The sequence below is a fragment of the Staurois parvus genome, unplaced genomic scaffold, assembly GCF_062004578.1.
Source record: "Staurois parvus isolate SC_StPar_1 unplaced genomic scaffold, SC_StPar_1.0 ptg000562l, whole genome shotgun sequence".
In the NCBI taxonomy this organism is placed as follows: domain Eukaryota; kingdom Metazoa; phylum Chordata; class Amphibia; order Anura; family Ranidae; genus Staurois; species Staurois parvus.
This window is the reverse complement of record NW_028318358.1, coordinates 11,913,954-11,931,783: the sequence shown is the minus strand read 5'-3', so window position 1 is coordinate 11,931,783 and position 17,830 is coordinate 11,913,954. Positions and strand designations below refer to the sequence as shown.

Sequence of the window (17,830 nt, the reverse complement as noted above, 5' to 3'; positions counted from 1 at the left end):
TATTTATATTGTAAAGTGCTGAGCAAACTGTTATATAAATCCTGTATAATAATAATAATATCCTAGGCCTGTTCATTTACATGCTCAGTTTTTCTTTGTGGAAAGAACAGGTTTATTTGAAAAAAAATACTCCCAAAATATGATGAATGCCTTTAAGTGTTTTTAAATAATTTCCTATTCTGTTAGAGAATTTGCCTAAACTCTTATTTATTATTTAGATTATTGAACTCTTGTTATCTTTATTTGCTGCATGCTAACTAAAATGTTAAATCAGGTTTGCAGCGGAGTTCTCTCTGTTCTGTAAGGTGATGAATAAAAGGGGAAGGTTCATAGGAGAGAGAGGTGAGTGTTGGTGATGTCCACTATTTGTCCAATGAGCAAGCAGAAGATGAAGCAGTATCAAGTGTATGCAGAATAGCAGGTTTTGAAAACAGTTGTCTCCTTGATCATGTCATACTACTCCATAGAGCAGCAGTGGTTGGAGACTTGTGAGATGTGCATCACTATACAAAAAAAAAAAAAAAACAGTACCTAATGTACATTTATGCTTCCACTTTATATTTAGCTTTTTTTGTTGGAGGTGTCCTTGCAGTACATGATATATTTTGGATATTCAAAGAACACTACAATAGGACAATGTTAACAAGCCAAGATACAGAAGTTGTAATAATAAAAAAAATAACAATGAATTTAACATGCAATTTATTGAATTAAAGATACACGGTTACAAGATACAGTACATGCCAGAACAGTTATTTTAAACAGTGCAAGATGAAGGACATGCTAATCACCTAAGTGTTTATTATGCTGTTTTAGTTTGCCAAGGCTAAACAGAAACAATACTAACTGCAAATCTTCCCCTTGCTTAATATCAAAGCTTTATGCAAAGAAACTTTCAGTAAGAAAATAGATTTCAGAGTAAAAGATTGGCACTGCTACTGAAGGTTTTTATATTTCCTCAGTAGTTCTTGCTCAAAGCTGTTGCAGCAAGTACTGCAATGCCTCCCGTGGCACTAGCTATTTTGCTGTTAGTGTTGCATGTTCCTGTTCCACAACCAGAAGCGCCAGAATTGCTCGCCTTCACGATGTTGTTATATACAGCTGTTGTGATACAAATAATAAATATTACAAACTAAGGAAAGTGGCAGAAATTAAAGTGATAGAAAAGACCACAGTGGATCACACTGAATCCCTACCTGTTACACTGCTCCTTGGGACACTGCAGGATCCTTTTCCACAGCTCAAACCAGAACTGGCCACCTTCCCAGCACTGCTAAAGACAGCTGCAAAGGTAAAAACAGACAGGTTGTTAGTGAAAAGTTCATATTTCACAACAATCTTAAGATGATGGAATTAAAGGTATATTTTATTAGAAATTTAATAACAATGAAAAAAAGATTAAATTTTTTGTAGTTCAGATAAAAAACTGTTGCAAGCAAACCACAAAGAATGGAATTTCTCCCTGGATTATCATGTAGACTCTGCGGTTGGGCACTTCCCACTAAAGATTCTTGTTTGTCTTAACAATAATGGACTTTCACTTATCTTGTGACAGAAAGACCTTCTGAAAGATCAGTTCCACCCGAAACCAAAATTTTTATTTTGGTAGAACTCACCTGGATTGTACCAATGGACTTTTATTTCTCAGAGAACCCAATAGCAAGGTTTTCATGCACTATGGATGATGTCACAGTCCCAGATATAGACATCCCCTTTATTTGTTAATCATAAATTAGGTTGAATCCATGGGGAAAGCACAGAACTATCATACATTTTTTAAGGTCAGCTGATGTTGGTGGAACTAAGGTTTCTTGGGGGAATTTCTCACCACTGTAATTCTCAAGAGATGTAAGAGTCAATGTGCCAAAAGTCACACAAAACTCTAATATCAGCTTGCGTGGAATTGTCCTTAAATGTAAAGTTAATGAAACCAAGGAAGTAAGACTCCTTAGGGGAGAATTACTAAAGCTGGTTCACTCAGAATCTGGTGCAGCTGTGCTTGGTAGCCAATCAGCTTCTAACCTCAGCTTGTTCAATTAAGCTTTAGCAATAAAACCTGGAAGCTGATGGTTTCCATGCAGAAGTGCATAAGATTCTGATTGAACCAGCTTTAGTAAATAAACCCCCTTGAAAGTGTTCATGCACACATAGGCTTTAATCAGACTTTTTTGGCAGGAGCATTTTCTGCCTGGAAAAAAACCCAGAATTAGTTGGTTTTAAGAAGAGTTTTTTGGCTCCATGCACACTGTGCGTTTTAAGTCTTCATGCACACTGGGCGTATTAATACTGCTGGTAATGTTAGCTGTAAAGTCACGATACCGTAAGTTTTTCAGCATTTTTGCATTAGCGCTTAGCAGCGTTTTGTTTTGTTTTTTTGCGTTTGCGTTTTGTAGCATTTTTTTTACCAAAAAACATTTTGTTTTGCTCAAAAAACATCCAAAAACGCCAGTTTTCCACATTTTACCACATTTTTCAGGGTTTTTCAGTTTTAGAGCGTTTTTACAGTTAAACTTCTCTAGAAACCCACTAGTTCTGGGGGTTTTTTTCCAGCCAAAAAATGCTGATTACAGTCTATGTGTGCATGGGCACAGAGGATAACATGCTGGGGAGTTTACTGGCTGTAGAAAAAAATGCCAAAAGCCAAAAACAGCAGCTGTAAAAATGTCCAGTGTGCATGAGGACTAATAGTCACGGTTAACGTATGTACTCTCCAGCACCTCAGGAAATGCACAGCCAAAGGAAAGCCAAGGGAACCAGGACAGCGACAACCAAAGGAGATGCTTCAGGGGTGCAGCCCTCCTCAGACGGGGAGATCAGCCACTAGATAAAGAATAAACAGGTGGCGCACACACCTAGTGCATTATTCAAGGTTTATTCAAAGGTATAAAGGATAAAAAACATACTCACAGATGAAGCATATATCTAAAAAGCATTTGCATTATGAAGATGGCCACAATGGCAAGCAAGGTGGACTGATTGGAAGGGGCCTTGCTGCATTAGCAGCAAGGCCTCTACCATCAGTCCACCATGTCCACTACACATCTGGACCAGTCCTAAAGGCTGGTCAGCAGCTCTGAGGAAAGGGATTTGTCCCCGACTGCATTTGGAACACCTTGCTTGCCATTGTGGCCATCTTCATAATGCAAATGCTTTTTAGATACATGCTTTGTCTGTGAGTATGTTTTTTATCCTTTATACCTTTGAATAAACCTTGGATAATGCACTAGGTGTGTGTGCCACCTGTTTATTCTTTAACTAATAGTCACGGTAGCTGGGTGGAGCTTAGCTCTCAGGTGCAGAGACTAAAATGTATATGATTTTATTAAATAATTATACGAATCTAATCTGATATTATGGCAAAACCAAAGAATTTGGTGTGAACTAACCAATTCACTTCATCCAAGGCCTGTACATTCCCTCAAAAGCTCCCATTCTTAAATTGGGAAATTGTGCTTTAATCTACATTTAAGTATTTTAAAGTTACAAATTATTATTTTTTTTAGTTTGGATTAGAGTAGGGAATAGTCAAAACCCCCATCAGGTTCTTTGCAATCTGTGTCCCACTGGGGAAAATTGCCTTCAGTTCCTGCCTAGCTTGTAGACATAATAGGAAGTAAAAAGAAAGCTCTTCAAGATAAGGGTAATCCCATTTTAAACAGTTATCATGAAAGCAAGCATTCCCATTGGAACAAAATTGTCCCTCTATCCTTAATTTTGTGATAACTTTGGATTTTATCTTCCTTTATGTCCCAGTGGCAGTGGACACCGGGATACACAGACAGGCTGAAATGTCTCACCAGTGACACACACAGCAATACAAACCTGAAAGAGGTTCTATCCCCCTTACACTCTATCCAAAATACATTTTTAAAAGATCAAACTTTAAAGCTAAACTCCAGGATAAGCAAATATTGTGTAAATACAATTTGATTGTGAATTATTACGTGAATCTTTACATGCTGTATGTATTTCTTCCAGAACTACGCAGTAATCCAGAATAAAACATGGTCTTTGGCCAGGAGCTTCCCTCAATAAAGACTAATCACTGCTGTTCTCTGTCCTTCTGCAAGGCTGACTGGTCCTGTATCCTTCCCCTCTTATAATTTTCTGTAGGTGGCCTGGAGTGGGAGGAGCCTACTTGATCCCTCCTCACAGCTCTGCTCTTTGCACAGGGTATATGCAGCACAATGGTGATGTCACTGCTACTTTAAGGGCCAGTTCACACTATAAAAACGCAGTCCAGATCAGGGGCGGACTGACCATTTGGAAACTCAGGCCCTGCCCGAGGGCCCGGGGTCAGTAGGGGGCCCCATGAGATACCCCTGGTACCTTTTTCATAGGCTTTTTTGAGTTTGGGCAAGGACACAGGGACCCATTGATCCCCTATTGCCCGGGAGCCCCATGAGTTGTCAGTCTGCCCCTGGTCCAGATGCGTTCTGCATGTACATTCTTGACGTGGTTTTGACACATTCTGGTTCGTTTTTAGACGTTCCAGTTCATTTTTTCTCCTCTCTTTTTCTTCAACTTAAATAGAGACATGGGTGTTCCAGTGTGTTTTTGGTGCCTTTTGGTGAGTTCCAGTGCATTTTTTATGTGTTTTACCGTGTTCCAGTACAGTTCTGTGCAGGGAAAATGCAGCATGTTCTACTTTTATTCTGCATCTGGAACACACTGGAACTGCAAGCAATGATGTGAACTATGACATTGACAACCATATAACCTACTTTCTGTTTGTTTTGGATGCAGAAAAAAAGAAACTGAAATGCATGTAGTGTGAACTAACCCTTAAATTATAATATCTGGTTATGTAAAGGAATTGGATGCACACATAGTGGCTTTATATCCCATGTGGCTGTTGATCAGCATATTTCAGTTAACTGTTTTGTACCTGGAGTGTGGCTTTAAGGATTGTACAGTAAATATTTGTTTTACAGCTAAACTTACAGATTGTAACATTGTTGTCAACTTCTCCATGCATCCTGCAATAAACAAACAGTGTTACTACTACAGATTATAATAAAGTATCCACTGCAGCTAATTCATGAGAAAATGTTTTTTTGTTAAAAACAAAGTTTTGCAAATTACCATCATGGCTGCATCTATTGTGCAATAAAAGGTAAAAGTGAATGAAGGGCCATTTTGGAAATACAGCTCTTGAAAATGTAAATTATAAAATAGACCCACTCTATCCAGTCACATGCTTACTGAAATAAAACAGCAACTCTCAAGTCCTTAAATATTATTATTATTCATCATTTATATAGCACCAACAGTTTGTGCAGCGTTGTGCAAAATAAAGGGAGACAGTACAATTACAATACAATTCAATACAAGATGGTTGATAGATCCCTGGTCATGAGAGCTTGCAATCTAATAGAGATGGGCAAGGGGTAAAAAAGGTAATAATTGCGAGGTATGAGTTGATGGAGAAAGAAAAAGTTCAGTTTGTTAGGGGAGGAGATGAAGAAATTAGTTTTCAGGGATCGCCTAATGATGGACAGTGGAAGAGATAGCCAGGCAGAAGGTAGAGAGGTCCAGAGTAAGGAAGAGGCAATGGACAAGTCCTGGATGCAAGTATGGGAGGAGAAGTCAAGTGAGCGACAGAGAAGGAGGTCTTGGGAAGGGCAGAGAGGACGATTTGGGTTATAATTTGAAACTGGTTGGTGATGATTGGTGATTTAGCTCAGCGCAGAGTTGTGACTGGATTTGTACATTATTGTTAGGGTATTGATTTGTATTTATTGGGCATTCATGAAAGTATTGAGAGGGAAATAGCCTGTGTAGAGGTAGGCCAATGCAGAAGGAATTGCAATAGTCAAGGCAAGAGAGACAAGGAAGTAGCTTGGTGGTTTCATTGGTTAGGAAGGGGCATTTTTTAGAAAAGTTATGGAGTTGAAGTTTGCAGGATCTGGACAGTGATTGTATTTGGAGCTGAAAGGACAGGTCCAGGATCACACCTAGCATCCTGGCATTAGCTATAACTGCAGCTCAGAGAAATATTTAATCAGAGCAAAGACTATAATGACAAAATATATGTATGAGGTGGGAGGGGGATGCTGGGGGTAGAAAAAGACATTAGTTTAGGGGGTGCTGGAGGCGGGGGTGAGGCACAAAACAAAGGGGATCACATTAAGGAGAGATGAAACAAGTGGTCACTGCATGTGGCGGTGAGGCACAGTACAGGGGTGACATACTGAAGAGGGGGAAATGGTGAAGATGCACTTAAGGGTGCACAGAGCTGCAATCTCTTACTTTCATCTAAAATGTAAAAAAAAAAAAAAAAAAGGTTGCACCTCACATCTTTTAACCAATTAAATAATCAGAATACATAGCAAAATAACATTCATAGCTTTCTATTATGATTTGAAGAGAATCTCAAGGAAATTTATTTAATGAAGATCAGACTCAAATTTCAAATACTACACTCTTAAAGCTTGCTTAAATGGTTCATGATAAATTTGCTTTTAGATTTATGATGTTTTCTTCTAGGCTACTTATTTTGCAACACGTACCTGCTTTCTTCACCCTCCAGAAGAGTCCTGTATGTGGCAATCTCAAGATCCAGGGACATTTTTACATTAAGCAGTTCCTGGTAATCACGTAGCTGAACTGCAAGATCTTCTTTGGCTTTTTGTAGAGCAGCTTCCAGTTCACATAATTTCTCTTTGGCATCTTTCAAAGCAACCTCCCCACGGCCTTCAGCATCTGTAATTGCTATTTCTAGTGCACAAATCTGCAGGCATAAAATGATACATTAAACAGTGACCATAGTCTGGCATATTTTGCTGACTGAAGATAAAAAGAGTGAGAAATTTGAGTGGGGAGTGAAAAACAGTTTTGCTTTTGTCTGCAGGTGATTGCTGGTGCTTGTAGTTGTTTTATTTTCTTTTTTGGGGTCTTGCTAGCAGCTTTTACTTTTTGAAATCACTTTTTCTGTCACTTTTTAAATAGCATTTTTTTCCCTTTTCTTTCCTTCCTTCAGATTGCTGATTAGTGGAGGGGTTAATTGGTAACAGGTGCTACAGTTCCTATATAACTTTCTGTAGAGCTCCCTCTGAGCTTGCCCATTCTTGAGCTTGCCTGTATTTTGCTTGCTGGACCTTTGAGAAAGTGGACATTTTATTAAGTGGAGTTCAAAAACCGGAATGAAAAACAGGAGAATATAACAGGAGTATACTAACCTGTAAGTGACATCTGATATTTCCTATTCGTAATAATATTGTAACTGGGATAATGAGTACTATCAGAGTTGAAAGTTTTGTGCAGTGCACTGTGTCGCATGTATGGAACAATGGAGAAACAGCTCCAGGAAGGGTACCCCTGTGACAGATGTGAGCGGGTTGCCCTTCCGTTAGAGATCTGGAGGAACACTGTGCAGAACCGACAACCTTGAAAGGGCTCTTCTGCTCTCTGAGCAGGTAGCTAATGGGATTGATGTGGAGGGGCTAGTTAGGATTAGTGATAATAATGGGGGATTTTAATTACCCGAAAATTGACTGGAGTAATGGTACTGCAGGAACAGTTAAAAGGCAAACATTTATAAACCTCTTACAGGACAATTTTATGGTACAGTTCATAGAGGCCCCAACTAGGAATGATGCTTTGCTGGACCTGGTAATCACAAACCATGCAGAGCTTATTACTAATGTCCATATAAAAGAACATCTGGGTAGCAGTGACTATATCATGATTTAATTTACTGTTAGCTGTAAACAACAAGCACACATGGGAAAAATAACAACGCTCAACTTTAAGAGAGCTAATTTTCCAAAGCTGAGAAATGCTCTCCAAGACTTAGACTGGGAGGGAATATTGGCATCTATGAACACAACACAGAAATGGAAGTTCTTCAAAAAGACTGTATGTGAACACACTGCAAAATATATTCCCATGGGCAACACGTTTAAAAGACTAAAAATCAAACCTATGTGGCTTAAGGCCAAAGTTAAAAAGCTATAGATAATAAGAAAAGAGCTTTTATTAAATATAAAAATGACGGAACTCTGTCATCGTTTAAACATTATAAAGAATATAACAGAATATGTGAAAATGAAATCAAGGCCGCAAAAATTTAAAATGAACGACAGATTGAAAAATATAGCAGAACAATCCCCGAAAAAATCTTCAAATATATTTAATAGTAAAAAAGTCCGGTCTGAGCATGTAGGCCCTTTACAAAATAATCTAGAGTGGGTGACTGGGGACAAAAGAGAAGGCAAATTTATTAAATGCCTTCTTCAGCTCTGCGTATACAAAAAAGCATGGGGGAGCTCTTGTCCACATTGGGCATGGTATTGACACAGCCCCAGGTGATCCACATTGACTCACAATTGATATGATCCAGAAATATTTAGACAGAATAAAGGTGAATAAAGCACCTGGACCGGATGGCATACACCCACGGGTCCTTAAAGAATTCAGCTCTGTCATTTCAAAGCCATTGTTTCTAATTTTTAGGAACTCTCTAATGACTGGCATATTACCACTGGACTGGCGTAAGGCCAATGTGGTGCCTACATTTACAAATGGATCAAAATATCTAGTAATTATAGACCTGTTAGTTTAACTTCTATAGTTGGGAAGATACTGGAGAATTTAATAAAAGACCACATACTGTAGATGAGTTCTTGCTGAAAAAAAATATTTTAAGCAACAGACAGCATGGATTCATGAAAGACAGAAGTTGTCAAACAAATCTGAGTTCTTTTTATGAGGAGGTGAGCAAAACCTTGGACAGAGGGGTGGCTGAGGACACGGTATACTTGGATTTTTCAAAAGCATTTGACACAGTTCCCCACACACGGCTAAAGTGTAAGGTAAAATCTACTGGCTTGGAAAAATCGGCCTCCCAGCCCTGTAAGAGTTTCACATCTGTCAAATTCTAAAGTGATATTAAAGGCAATTTAAAAAAAACATGTAATAGTTATCTGCTCTGTGTAATGGTTTTGCACGGAGCAGCCCCAATCTTCCTCTTCTTGGGTCCCCCGCTGGTGCTCCTGGCCCCTCCCCCCTGCCAAGTGCCTCAGAGCAAGCAGCTTGTTATGGAGGTACCCAAGCAGGCTTGCTCCCGAGCTGCTGCTCTGTATGTACATTCACACATGGAGCTGCAGATCCTCTCTCTCCTCATTGGCTCACTAGCTGTGATTGACAGCAGCAGCAACCAATGGCTCCCATTGCTTTCTCAGCCAATGAAGAGGGGGAGTCCGCAGAGAGCTCTCGTTCACATCGCTGGATAATGATGGGGCTCAGGTAAGTATTAAGGGGGCTGAGGAGGCTGCTGCACACAGAAGGTTTTTTGACTTCATGCACAGAATGCATGGAGGTAAAAAAACCTTCAACCTTTACAACCACTTTAAGTTACCCACAGGTTTAGATAATGAGGCAAATGCCCAAGGGACAACATAGCAGATCTTTTTGGAGACCTTGGTTAATCATTTCAATACTGAACACTTTAACCCCCAACACTTTCACCGGGCCAATTTTCAACTTTCAGCGCTGTAACAATTTGAATTTAATAGTCAGTCATGCTACACTGTAACCAAATGAAATTGTTATCTTTTTTTCCCACAAATAGAGCTTTCTTTTGGTGGTATTTAATCATCACTAAGTTTTTATTTTTTGCTAAATAAACAAAAGTTAAAAAAAAACATGTTTTATTCATTTCTGTTATAAGATTGTGCAAATAAATAATTTCTTTATAAATTTAGGCCAGATGTAGACCACTATATTATTTTTATTATTTATTATTTAGTCTTTTATTTTTATTTAGTCTGTAGGAAAGTTCACAAACTATGGTATGTATATTTGATATATATATATTTGATATACTTAATTTTGTTGAGGCCTGAAAATGCCAGGACAGCGCAAATACTCCCCTTTTTAGAAAGTAGACAGTCCAAGGTGAGTTTGTTCAATTTTGTAATTTTTTGTCACAATGTTTTGGAAAATGAAGAAACGAAAAAAGTTTGGGGTTTTTTTTCACTTTTTCTTTTTTTTTTTTTTTTTTACTGTCACCAGCTTTATCACATAGCTGGCATGGTAGTGATCAGGGACACTGACTGGTGACCGTATGTAAAAAAAAAAAAAAAAGAATTATATATGTGTGTGTATATGTGTGTGTGTATATGTATATGTGTGTATATATATATATACATACACATACATTTTTTTTTTACTTTTTTTTTTCAATTACAATTTATTTATTTTTTACATACTGTGACCAGAGTCATCATAGTTACATTATACTACTCTGGAGAAGTGATCAGGAACCATTTTTTATGAATGACATCCATTCATCCAGTGTGTACAATTGTGAAGCGCTTTTATATGGTATAGAAGCTCTGTGATTGGCCCTGTCTGTACCACATAATCACTGTGACCAATCACAGAGACCAGCACAATAGTACACAATGAATGGCTATAAATGGAAGCCATTCATTGTGTATAATTGCAATACAATCTGCTGTAATTGGTCACAGGGATCTCATGTTACCAGATCTGTCATCTGCTGTGTCCAGTGGACACAGTGGGTGAAAGATCGTGCCAAAGCATGGCTTGTGAGGTGCGCACAAGGCGCAGTTCTGGGAGGAAGTCATATGAGGTCCACCCAGGATGGCAGCACTCTCGCTCCACCTTCATATTATAGGTCAGGCAGGAAGCGTTTAAAGATATGTGTGTTAATAATGCTGAATATTTCTCTATCATAGGCTAGTTATCCTAAACACAAGTACCACCCCTTTTCAGCCACAGCATATTTCAGACTGTCATAGGCTGGTCTCTGCACCTGTACCTCCCTAGTGCCACAAAGATATAGATATAGGACACACAGGGGCTAGACATGGCCTTAAGCTCCAGCAGTTACCTTCCAACGCTGCAGTCACTCCTGTCAGGAGAAAGAAGCAGCCAAAGCTCCCACTGCACCTGCCTCTTCGACACCAACCCCCCCTTCCCCCCACACACACATACACACCTATGTGCCAGCCCTGTCTACAGTAACAGGAATAAAGATAAGAACATAATTGTGTACATCAGGAAAGGTCTTACATGTTTCTTTACACAGTCGATTTCTCCTTGCAGTCTTTTAATCATGCTGTTCAGATCCTGGATCTCATTCCTCTGACTGCGCAGATTATCCCCATGTTGTCCCGCTGTGTCTTTGAGCTGCTGGAACTATGAGGGATGTACAGACAGTATGGAATTATTTATCCTTAACCCAGCAACCCTTATATTATATATTATACAATTGTACAATAAATTACAAATATTATACATGTCACAACACAATTGTTCTAGTACATCTAAACTAAACTAAAAAAAGTGAAACTGCAGCCTAAACCTTTTTTTATGTTTGTTTTGGATAGAGTGGCAAGGGGTTATAATGTTTGTCAGGACTATATTGTTGTGTTTTTCATTAATCAGACCACCCCCTAACTTCCTGCTCTGGTGACAGTGCTCTCTGATAAAGGAAGTTATGGCACATGGACAGGAAAAAGGTTCTTTCTTAGTAGAATGGGGAAGGGTTAGAACCTCTGTAAGGTTTTTTTCCCCCCCTTTGGGGTATATTTCCTATCTGTATTCTACTTGTATAGTCATTGGGGCAGAAAATAAAGGAACATCATTCAAATGGGCACAATGATAACCTCTGACCATGGGTATTGCCCTTCCAAAAAGAAAAAAATGCAGTTTTCGCTATGTTCCACTTGAAAGTTATAAAAGCTGAGGTACGTAAACAGTAAGTATCAAACTGTAACTGAAAAATAATAAAACTATACCAATGGCTGAAAGTATGAAATTATTTTTTTAATCTGGTAACGTTATGTGATCTATAAAGGATACAGTCCATTAACCATCCAACAAACAGAATTAATTATTGTGACCTGAGAAATTACAAGAAATGTTCTAATGCTGTTTCCAGTGTCTGAACTGATATAAAAAAGCAACTGTGCCAAGACTATAAACATTAAAGTTTTTATATACTCTTATTAAACCGTAAAAGCACTTTAACCCTCTCACTATATTTTTGCATATATGTTAAAAACACACATTTTAGACCTGAAGATTAATTAAAACTGGCAAATATTATATATTTTTTTGTTAAAGCAGAGACCCTGGGCAATAAAATGGTGGTAGTTGCAATATTTTAGGTAACATGATATTAGCACACATTTTTTAATCAAATGCATATTTTCTCAGTAAAAATATACTACAACTAATTTATAGTACACACAGACCAAATATTTTACCCATTTTTTTTGTAAAATACAACCTGAGGGGTTGCGTTGAGTAAAAAGATACCAAACGTATCAAGCCTTAAAATTGTATTGTATTGGCCTGTGAAATGGTGACTAACTTTAGTACCCAAAATTGTCAATAGGGGACACACTAAAAGCATTTATGAGTCATTTATTTAGAATTAACTATGAATGGTGTCCCTAGAATTATTGATTTCACTCCGGCATGCCCTGCAATACCTAATATATGTTGTACAATTGTTGTTTCCTTACGTAGGCTTAAGCATACTTGTTGCAGATCACTTACTTGTCTAGCATAGTTGGCTTCAGCTTCTGCTCTGCTCTTAGCAGCAATTTCCTCATATTGAGATTTAGCCTCAGAAATGACTCCATCTAAATCCAGTTCACGGTTGTTGTCCATGGTCAAGATAACATTGGTGTTGGAAATTCGTTCTTGCATGTTAGCCACTTCCTGTAAGGAGCAAGTGTAACAACATGTAAGACCTAGCTTAATGCTTTGGTTAACAATGCACCTGCCCCCCGAACAGTCTATCAGCTCTCCAAATATCCATTAGTACAGGACACATGGTAGAGAAACCTGACCTATTAACTGAAATGGGAACACATGACAGAGGGACTGGAGCTGATAACTGTGACTAGCATATATAGTAGAGGTACGAGCACTCACAAAGTGTTAGAAACCTCTTAAAGCATATTTAAATCCAAAAACAAAAAAGGCATAAAAATTGCAGCTTACCAATTAGGTGTGGGTGCTGCATTAGTTTTCTTCTTCATTTTTTCATGTTGTTTTCCTCTATATTCACCTGATATTTCTGCCATTTTCCTGTCTCAGGGTGACAAAGCTCACTGTGTTCATGGAGGAACAGCATTGTCACCCTAATCTGTTCTGCTGATTAGGCAAATAAACAACCCCCACTCTTCTAATCTCTATAATATAACTGGACATTGCTTTGTAGCTCACAGAAGATAGCTTGGAAAGCTGATAATGTTTGAGATTTCAGTCCAGTTTACAGAAAGTCAGGCTTAGAGGAAAAGACCCAAAGGAATGGATGGAAGGATGACATGACTGGGGTTAAAAGGGGAGTGGTGGGCACAGGTGGAGTTCCTAAAAGTTTAAATGACGCAGAGGTGGGGATACTGACCTTATTGGTGAGGCTGGACAGGATGGGCGGGGCCTGCAGGGGATTGTAGGCAGGGCGGTCTCAGGAGATTTCAGTTGGAGGATGTCAGACTTCAGGGAATCTTCCCTCCCTTCCCTGTAGTCATTGGTATTTTTATCCTTTTTTGTTATGTTTTGTTTTCGATGGGCTTATATTCAGATGGTTTAAGGGGTTAAACAAACCTTTCATACACCCTACAATTAATTGCTATCATTAAATTTAAGATGCAATTTAGGATGCAATTGCTGTGTGAGTACTGAAAACGGGTTTTATCTCTTATCTTAGACCAACTAGCCCAGCCAATCATAAATCAGCACTATAATAACAGTTAATAATTTAAATAATAGGTTTATTACCGCATCAAATAAAGTCTTCAGGAAATTAAGCTCATCCACCAAGGCATCTTGCTTGCAATCCAGATCAGTTTTTTGCATGTACAGGACATCAACATCCTTAAAAAAGTATTAAAGTGTGTTAAAGGCATTTAAAAATGGTCCTATACTGAAATACCTGCTGTTAATTTATATATAACACAAACACACATAAGCAGACAAAACAACATGCAGGCAACATGCATGTAAGATGTAACATTCCATAAAACCCTATACTAACTAGAAATATGAAAACACATTGCCATGTTTCTTAAAGGAATTGTGTACTAAGAGAACATGGAACAATACTATAGTCTAATACCATGCAAGTCAGGAGTTCTCACTCCCCTTCGACTTTCTAGCCTCCATGCTTGTTCCAGATCAGTTTGCTTAGAAAGTCACAGTTGTCTGTGCTACTTGCTTTCCCACAAAGAGATCAACATTGGCAGTTTCCATAAATCGCACAATACAGGTTTATTTAAGAGCAACTCTGTGTTTTCCCTTGCATGGCAAAGCAGCAACTTTCTTTAAAATCAGCCCTACTAGCTGCACATGCTCCCCTTAATGTTGCCACTCTGCCACTCCATACAGACAATGGGATCCAAGAAAGCTACCCAATAATTTCCAGGTATAGGAGGAAGGTGGCTCAATCTCCCTCTTCTCACATGACATCACTGGTGCCTGGAGCCTGGACTCCCAGTGCTAGAGAGAGAGGCTCTTTAGCAGACATGTAAGCTCCAAGTCAACAATATAGCAGTGTGGAGCAAAATTAAATGTTTAGTTGGTGTGGCTGGCATAAATGGGAAATCTCTCCAGTGTGAACACAGGCAAACATAAAAACACATATTTAGTAGAGTTAGGAAGGATTTGGACTTCTGACAAATGTTAAAATTGCTGTTTTTACTTCCTGTCTTGGTGACAACTTCACCTAGCTACTGCTTTTATAGGCATTACAGAGGGAAAATCTCCCCAATAGGATCACAGACAAAAACAGACCTGCCAACAATTTCAACTCTTCCCTACTCTATTTAGAACTATAAAGAACTTGGGTTGAAATTGTGCTTTGAATCCTCTTTATAACACTTCTAAACCAGTCATCTAGATTCAGTTTGTGAAAGACATTGACTTAGAAAAGATTCAAATGTACTGCATTGAATGGAATCCAGTCCTGAGGCTGATACATTACAGTTTTTGGTAAATTTCTAGGAAAAATACATTGAAGCAGGACTCCAGGCAGATACAATGTGCACATAATACATCGCTTTCGCTTCATTCAATAAAGTGCGTTTGATAAACCAAAAATGTAATATATTGCAGTGTACCAGTCCTTGGTGTGGTGACTGCATTCATTTTCTTTTTTCAAGCATCTTTTTTTATCCTTTAATCCTGGAAATAACATACTTCCTGACTCTGTGTGGCTATGTCACTCCTCCACTGTATCTATGGAGGGAGCCATGGTTGTCTCCATAGTCTGCTTTTCTGATATAGGCTATGAACATGTCTGTATCTCTTCATCTCCATTACGAGGGGGCAGGGCAATTGGTAGGTTACAGAAGATAACTAAGAAGGAAGATATTCATTGGTGCATCTCACAGGAAGTAGCAATGATAATGCATTTCTGGCAAAATCAACAACATTTTCTATACTTGCTGAAAATATTTTTTTTGCATGAAAAAAGAGAAAACAAATGCAGATATCACATCTAAGGGCCATTAGCTGCAATATATAAAATTTTTGTTCTTGGGTTTAGTTAACCTTTTTACATCATTATAGGCTTTTTTTAATTCAAGCAGTAGAAGGGCCTGAATTTGACTTAGCATCCCTTATTTTCAATCCCCTGTACAACATAGCTCAGGCTGGGGGCAGGAGAAGTAGCAGAAGGAGCCAATAAAGTGTGCTCAGCAGTGCTCATGTGCTGACAATGTACCTGCTGATAGGACAAGATAGCAGAGTGGCAGAGAGACAAGCACATCAATCTGCTACTTTTCCTTTTACTCTTTAATCGTGAGTTCAGCTTTAATGTTTAAAATTAAACTATTTTAACAGTACATCAGGAGGAGCATTGCAAACAGTTTTAGCGCAGTATTCTTAATGATTACATTTTAAAATGTAAAATAATCAAACTGAACACAATATTGAGAATACTTTTTCACATATCAAATTAATATGAGGAAAAAAATATCCCATTTACAATGTTCTTGTTATATAATATTTTTGCTGCATTCATAAAATGAATGTATTATTGCTGTCAGGCACATTTCTATTTAAACAATTTATTCCTACCTTCTTTACAAAGAATTTTAATGTTTAACATATTGTGATACTTCCAAATAAAATACGAACAGTTCAAGTACTTTACACTTAGAATTAACTCAAAATTACTGAGCGCAAAATAGTTGGGTTCCTTTTAGGTTAGTAGTTTCAGCTGGAAAAATTAAATAAACTAAAAATCAATATTAAAGTTACCATAGTAAAGGATACAAATCAAATTACATTTCATTAAGCTGAAGTATACCTTTTTCAAAGATACAAATTCATTTTCAGCACAGGCACGCTTATTGATCTCTTCTTCATATCTGTATACAAAGATAAGTATGAGTAATTACCATATTGATTTATTTGATACATACATGACTGCATATATTTCAGAGCATATTTTATTATATTCCCAAAAATTATGTCAATTGTTTTAATATTTCAGTTGATTCTATTCAGAAAAGATGACAAGACATTAAATAACATTATTTACTGATGCAGGATGACAAACATGAATTTAGTTTCACCTACTTAGCCTTAAAACCTTCCACAACATCCTGCATGTTTTTCAGATCTCCTTCAAGACGACATTTTTCATTCTTGGTGGTATCCAGTTGTCTTTGTAGGCTGCTAATGTATACCTCAAATAATGGTTTGATGTTGTCTTTCATATTAGCCAGCTTTTTATTTTGTTCTTGCAAAAACTTCCATTTTGTTTCCAGAATTTTATTTTGTTGTTCAAGGAATCTGACCTAAAACAGTTGTAAAGGCTAAACAGTCAGTAAGGTTAGAAAAACAGTAAAAAAAATTTTAGACAAAATTTTTACAGCGCATTTGACTTACCTTGTCTATGAAGCATGCAAATTTATTGTTGAGTGATTTGATTTGCTCCCTTTCTTGTGTTCTGACTTTCTGGATATTTGGATCAATATCAACTTTTACTGGCTGAAGGAGGATTTGGTTGACCGTAACATTTTGGATACCTCCAGGTGGACAAATGGGAAAAGTGTCACCACTGAAGCTTAATCCTTTGCCCACTGTGCTTATTCCCTTATTGGTGCCAGTGGCTATGGAGATCCGTTTGCTTCCTCCTAAGCAGTAAAGGCTGTTTGTGCCATATTTACTACTTCCAGCACCAAGGCGCACAGGGTAACTTTGAGGCCCTCCAGATCGTATCAGGGAAGATGAAGAGAAGTTGACTCTTCCATACCCACCACCAGTTGAGCAACTACTGAAGCACCGAGCTCCACAAGAACCTCCAGCACCAGCCTTTCCAGGCTTGGTAGCACATGACTGTTGGATTTGGCTCATTGTGATTCTTCCAGATGACAGCGTGAAGGAACAGAAGCAGATGGAAGAGAAGGCTAAACTTAAGTTCTGTGAAGGACCAGAATTAGCTTTTTATATTTTTAGGAAGGGCTTGGTTCATGAGAAAATCATTATACCTTAGCCACAGTCATGGGCTTGGTTTTTGGGCTTGGCAGTGGGCAGTCTTTCTTTTTTAACTAAATTTATCTAGGAATTAAAATCTTTTAATGAGATTGTGAACATATAAATTGCTTTGTTTATGTGATCCACTTTAATGTAATTTAGATTTAATAACTTTTCACATTACTGGTTATCTTTAAAATAGGGCACAAAGCAAGTTGTGCCTTTGTATCCGAATAAAAGTTTCAAATTAATTTCAAACAGTTTTTTTATTTGTATTAAGTTATAAACTATGCCTTTATTTAAAGTAGAATGCTTTTAGGACAATTTTATTCATATTCATCTCACAAAAGAAAATTTGGGA

At 37.8% G+C, this 17,830-nt stretch overlaps 1 protein-coding gene across 1 annotated transcript; it reads right to left on the bottom strand.

Moving 5' to 3' along the window:
- Nucleotides 1–685: 685 nt before the first annotated feature.
- Nucleotides 686–17,361, bottom strand: LOC149450840 (keratin, type II cytoskeletal cochleal-like). Its single transcript, XM_089691483.1, has 10 exons — nt 16,882–17,361; nt 16,570–16,790; nt 16,298–16,358; nt 13,768–13,863; nt 12,538–12,702; nt 11,044–11,169; nt 6,513–6,733; nt 4,945–4,979; nt 1,197–1,283; nt 686–1,101 (listed from the first exon to the last, which is right to left on the bottom strand). The coding sequence occupies exons 1-10, from the start codon at nt 17,347–17,349 to the stop codon at nt 959–961; spliced, it is 1,623 nt and encodes a 540-aa protein (XP_089547609.1). The 5' UTR covers nt 17,350–17,361; the 3' UTR covers nt 686–958.
- Nucleotides 17,362–17,830: the final 469 nt, after the last annotated feature.

Excerpts from the sequence above, each read along its gene's own strand:
- LOC149450840 (XM_089691483.1), bottom strand. The coding sequence starts at position 17,349 with ATGAGCCAAATCCAACAGTCATGTGCTACCAAGCCTGGAAAGGCTGGT. Across the intron at positions 1,284-4,944 it reads TGACAACAATGTTACAATCT|CTGTCTTTAGCAGTGCTGGG; the intron begins GTAAGTTTAGCT and ends TTACCTTTGCAG. Across the intron at positions 1,102-1,196 it reads CCCAAGGAGCAGTGTAACAG|CTGTATATAACAACATCGTG; the intron begins GTAGGGATTCAG and ends GTATCACAACAG.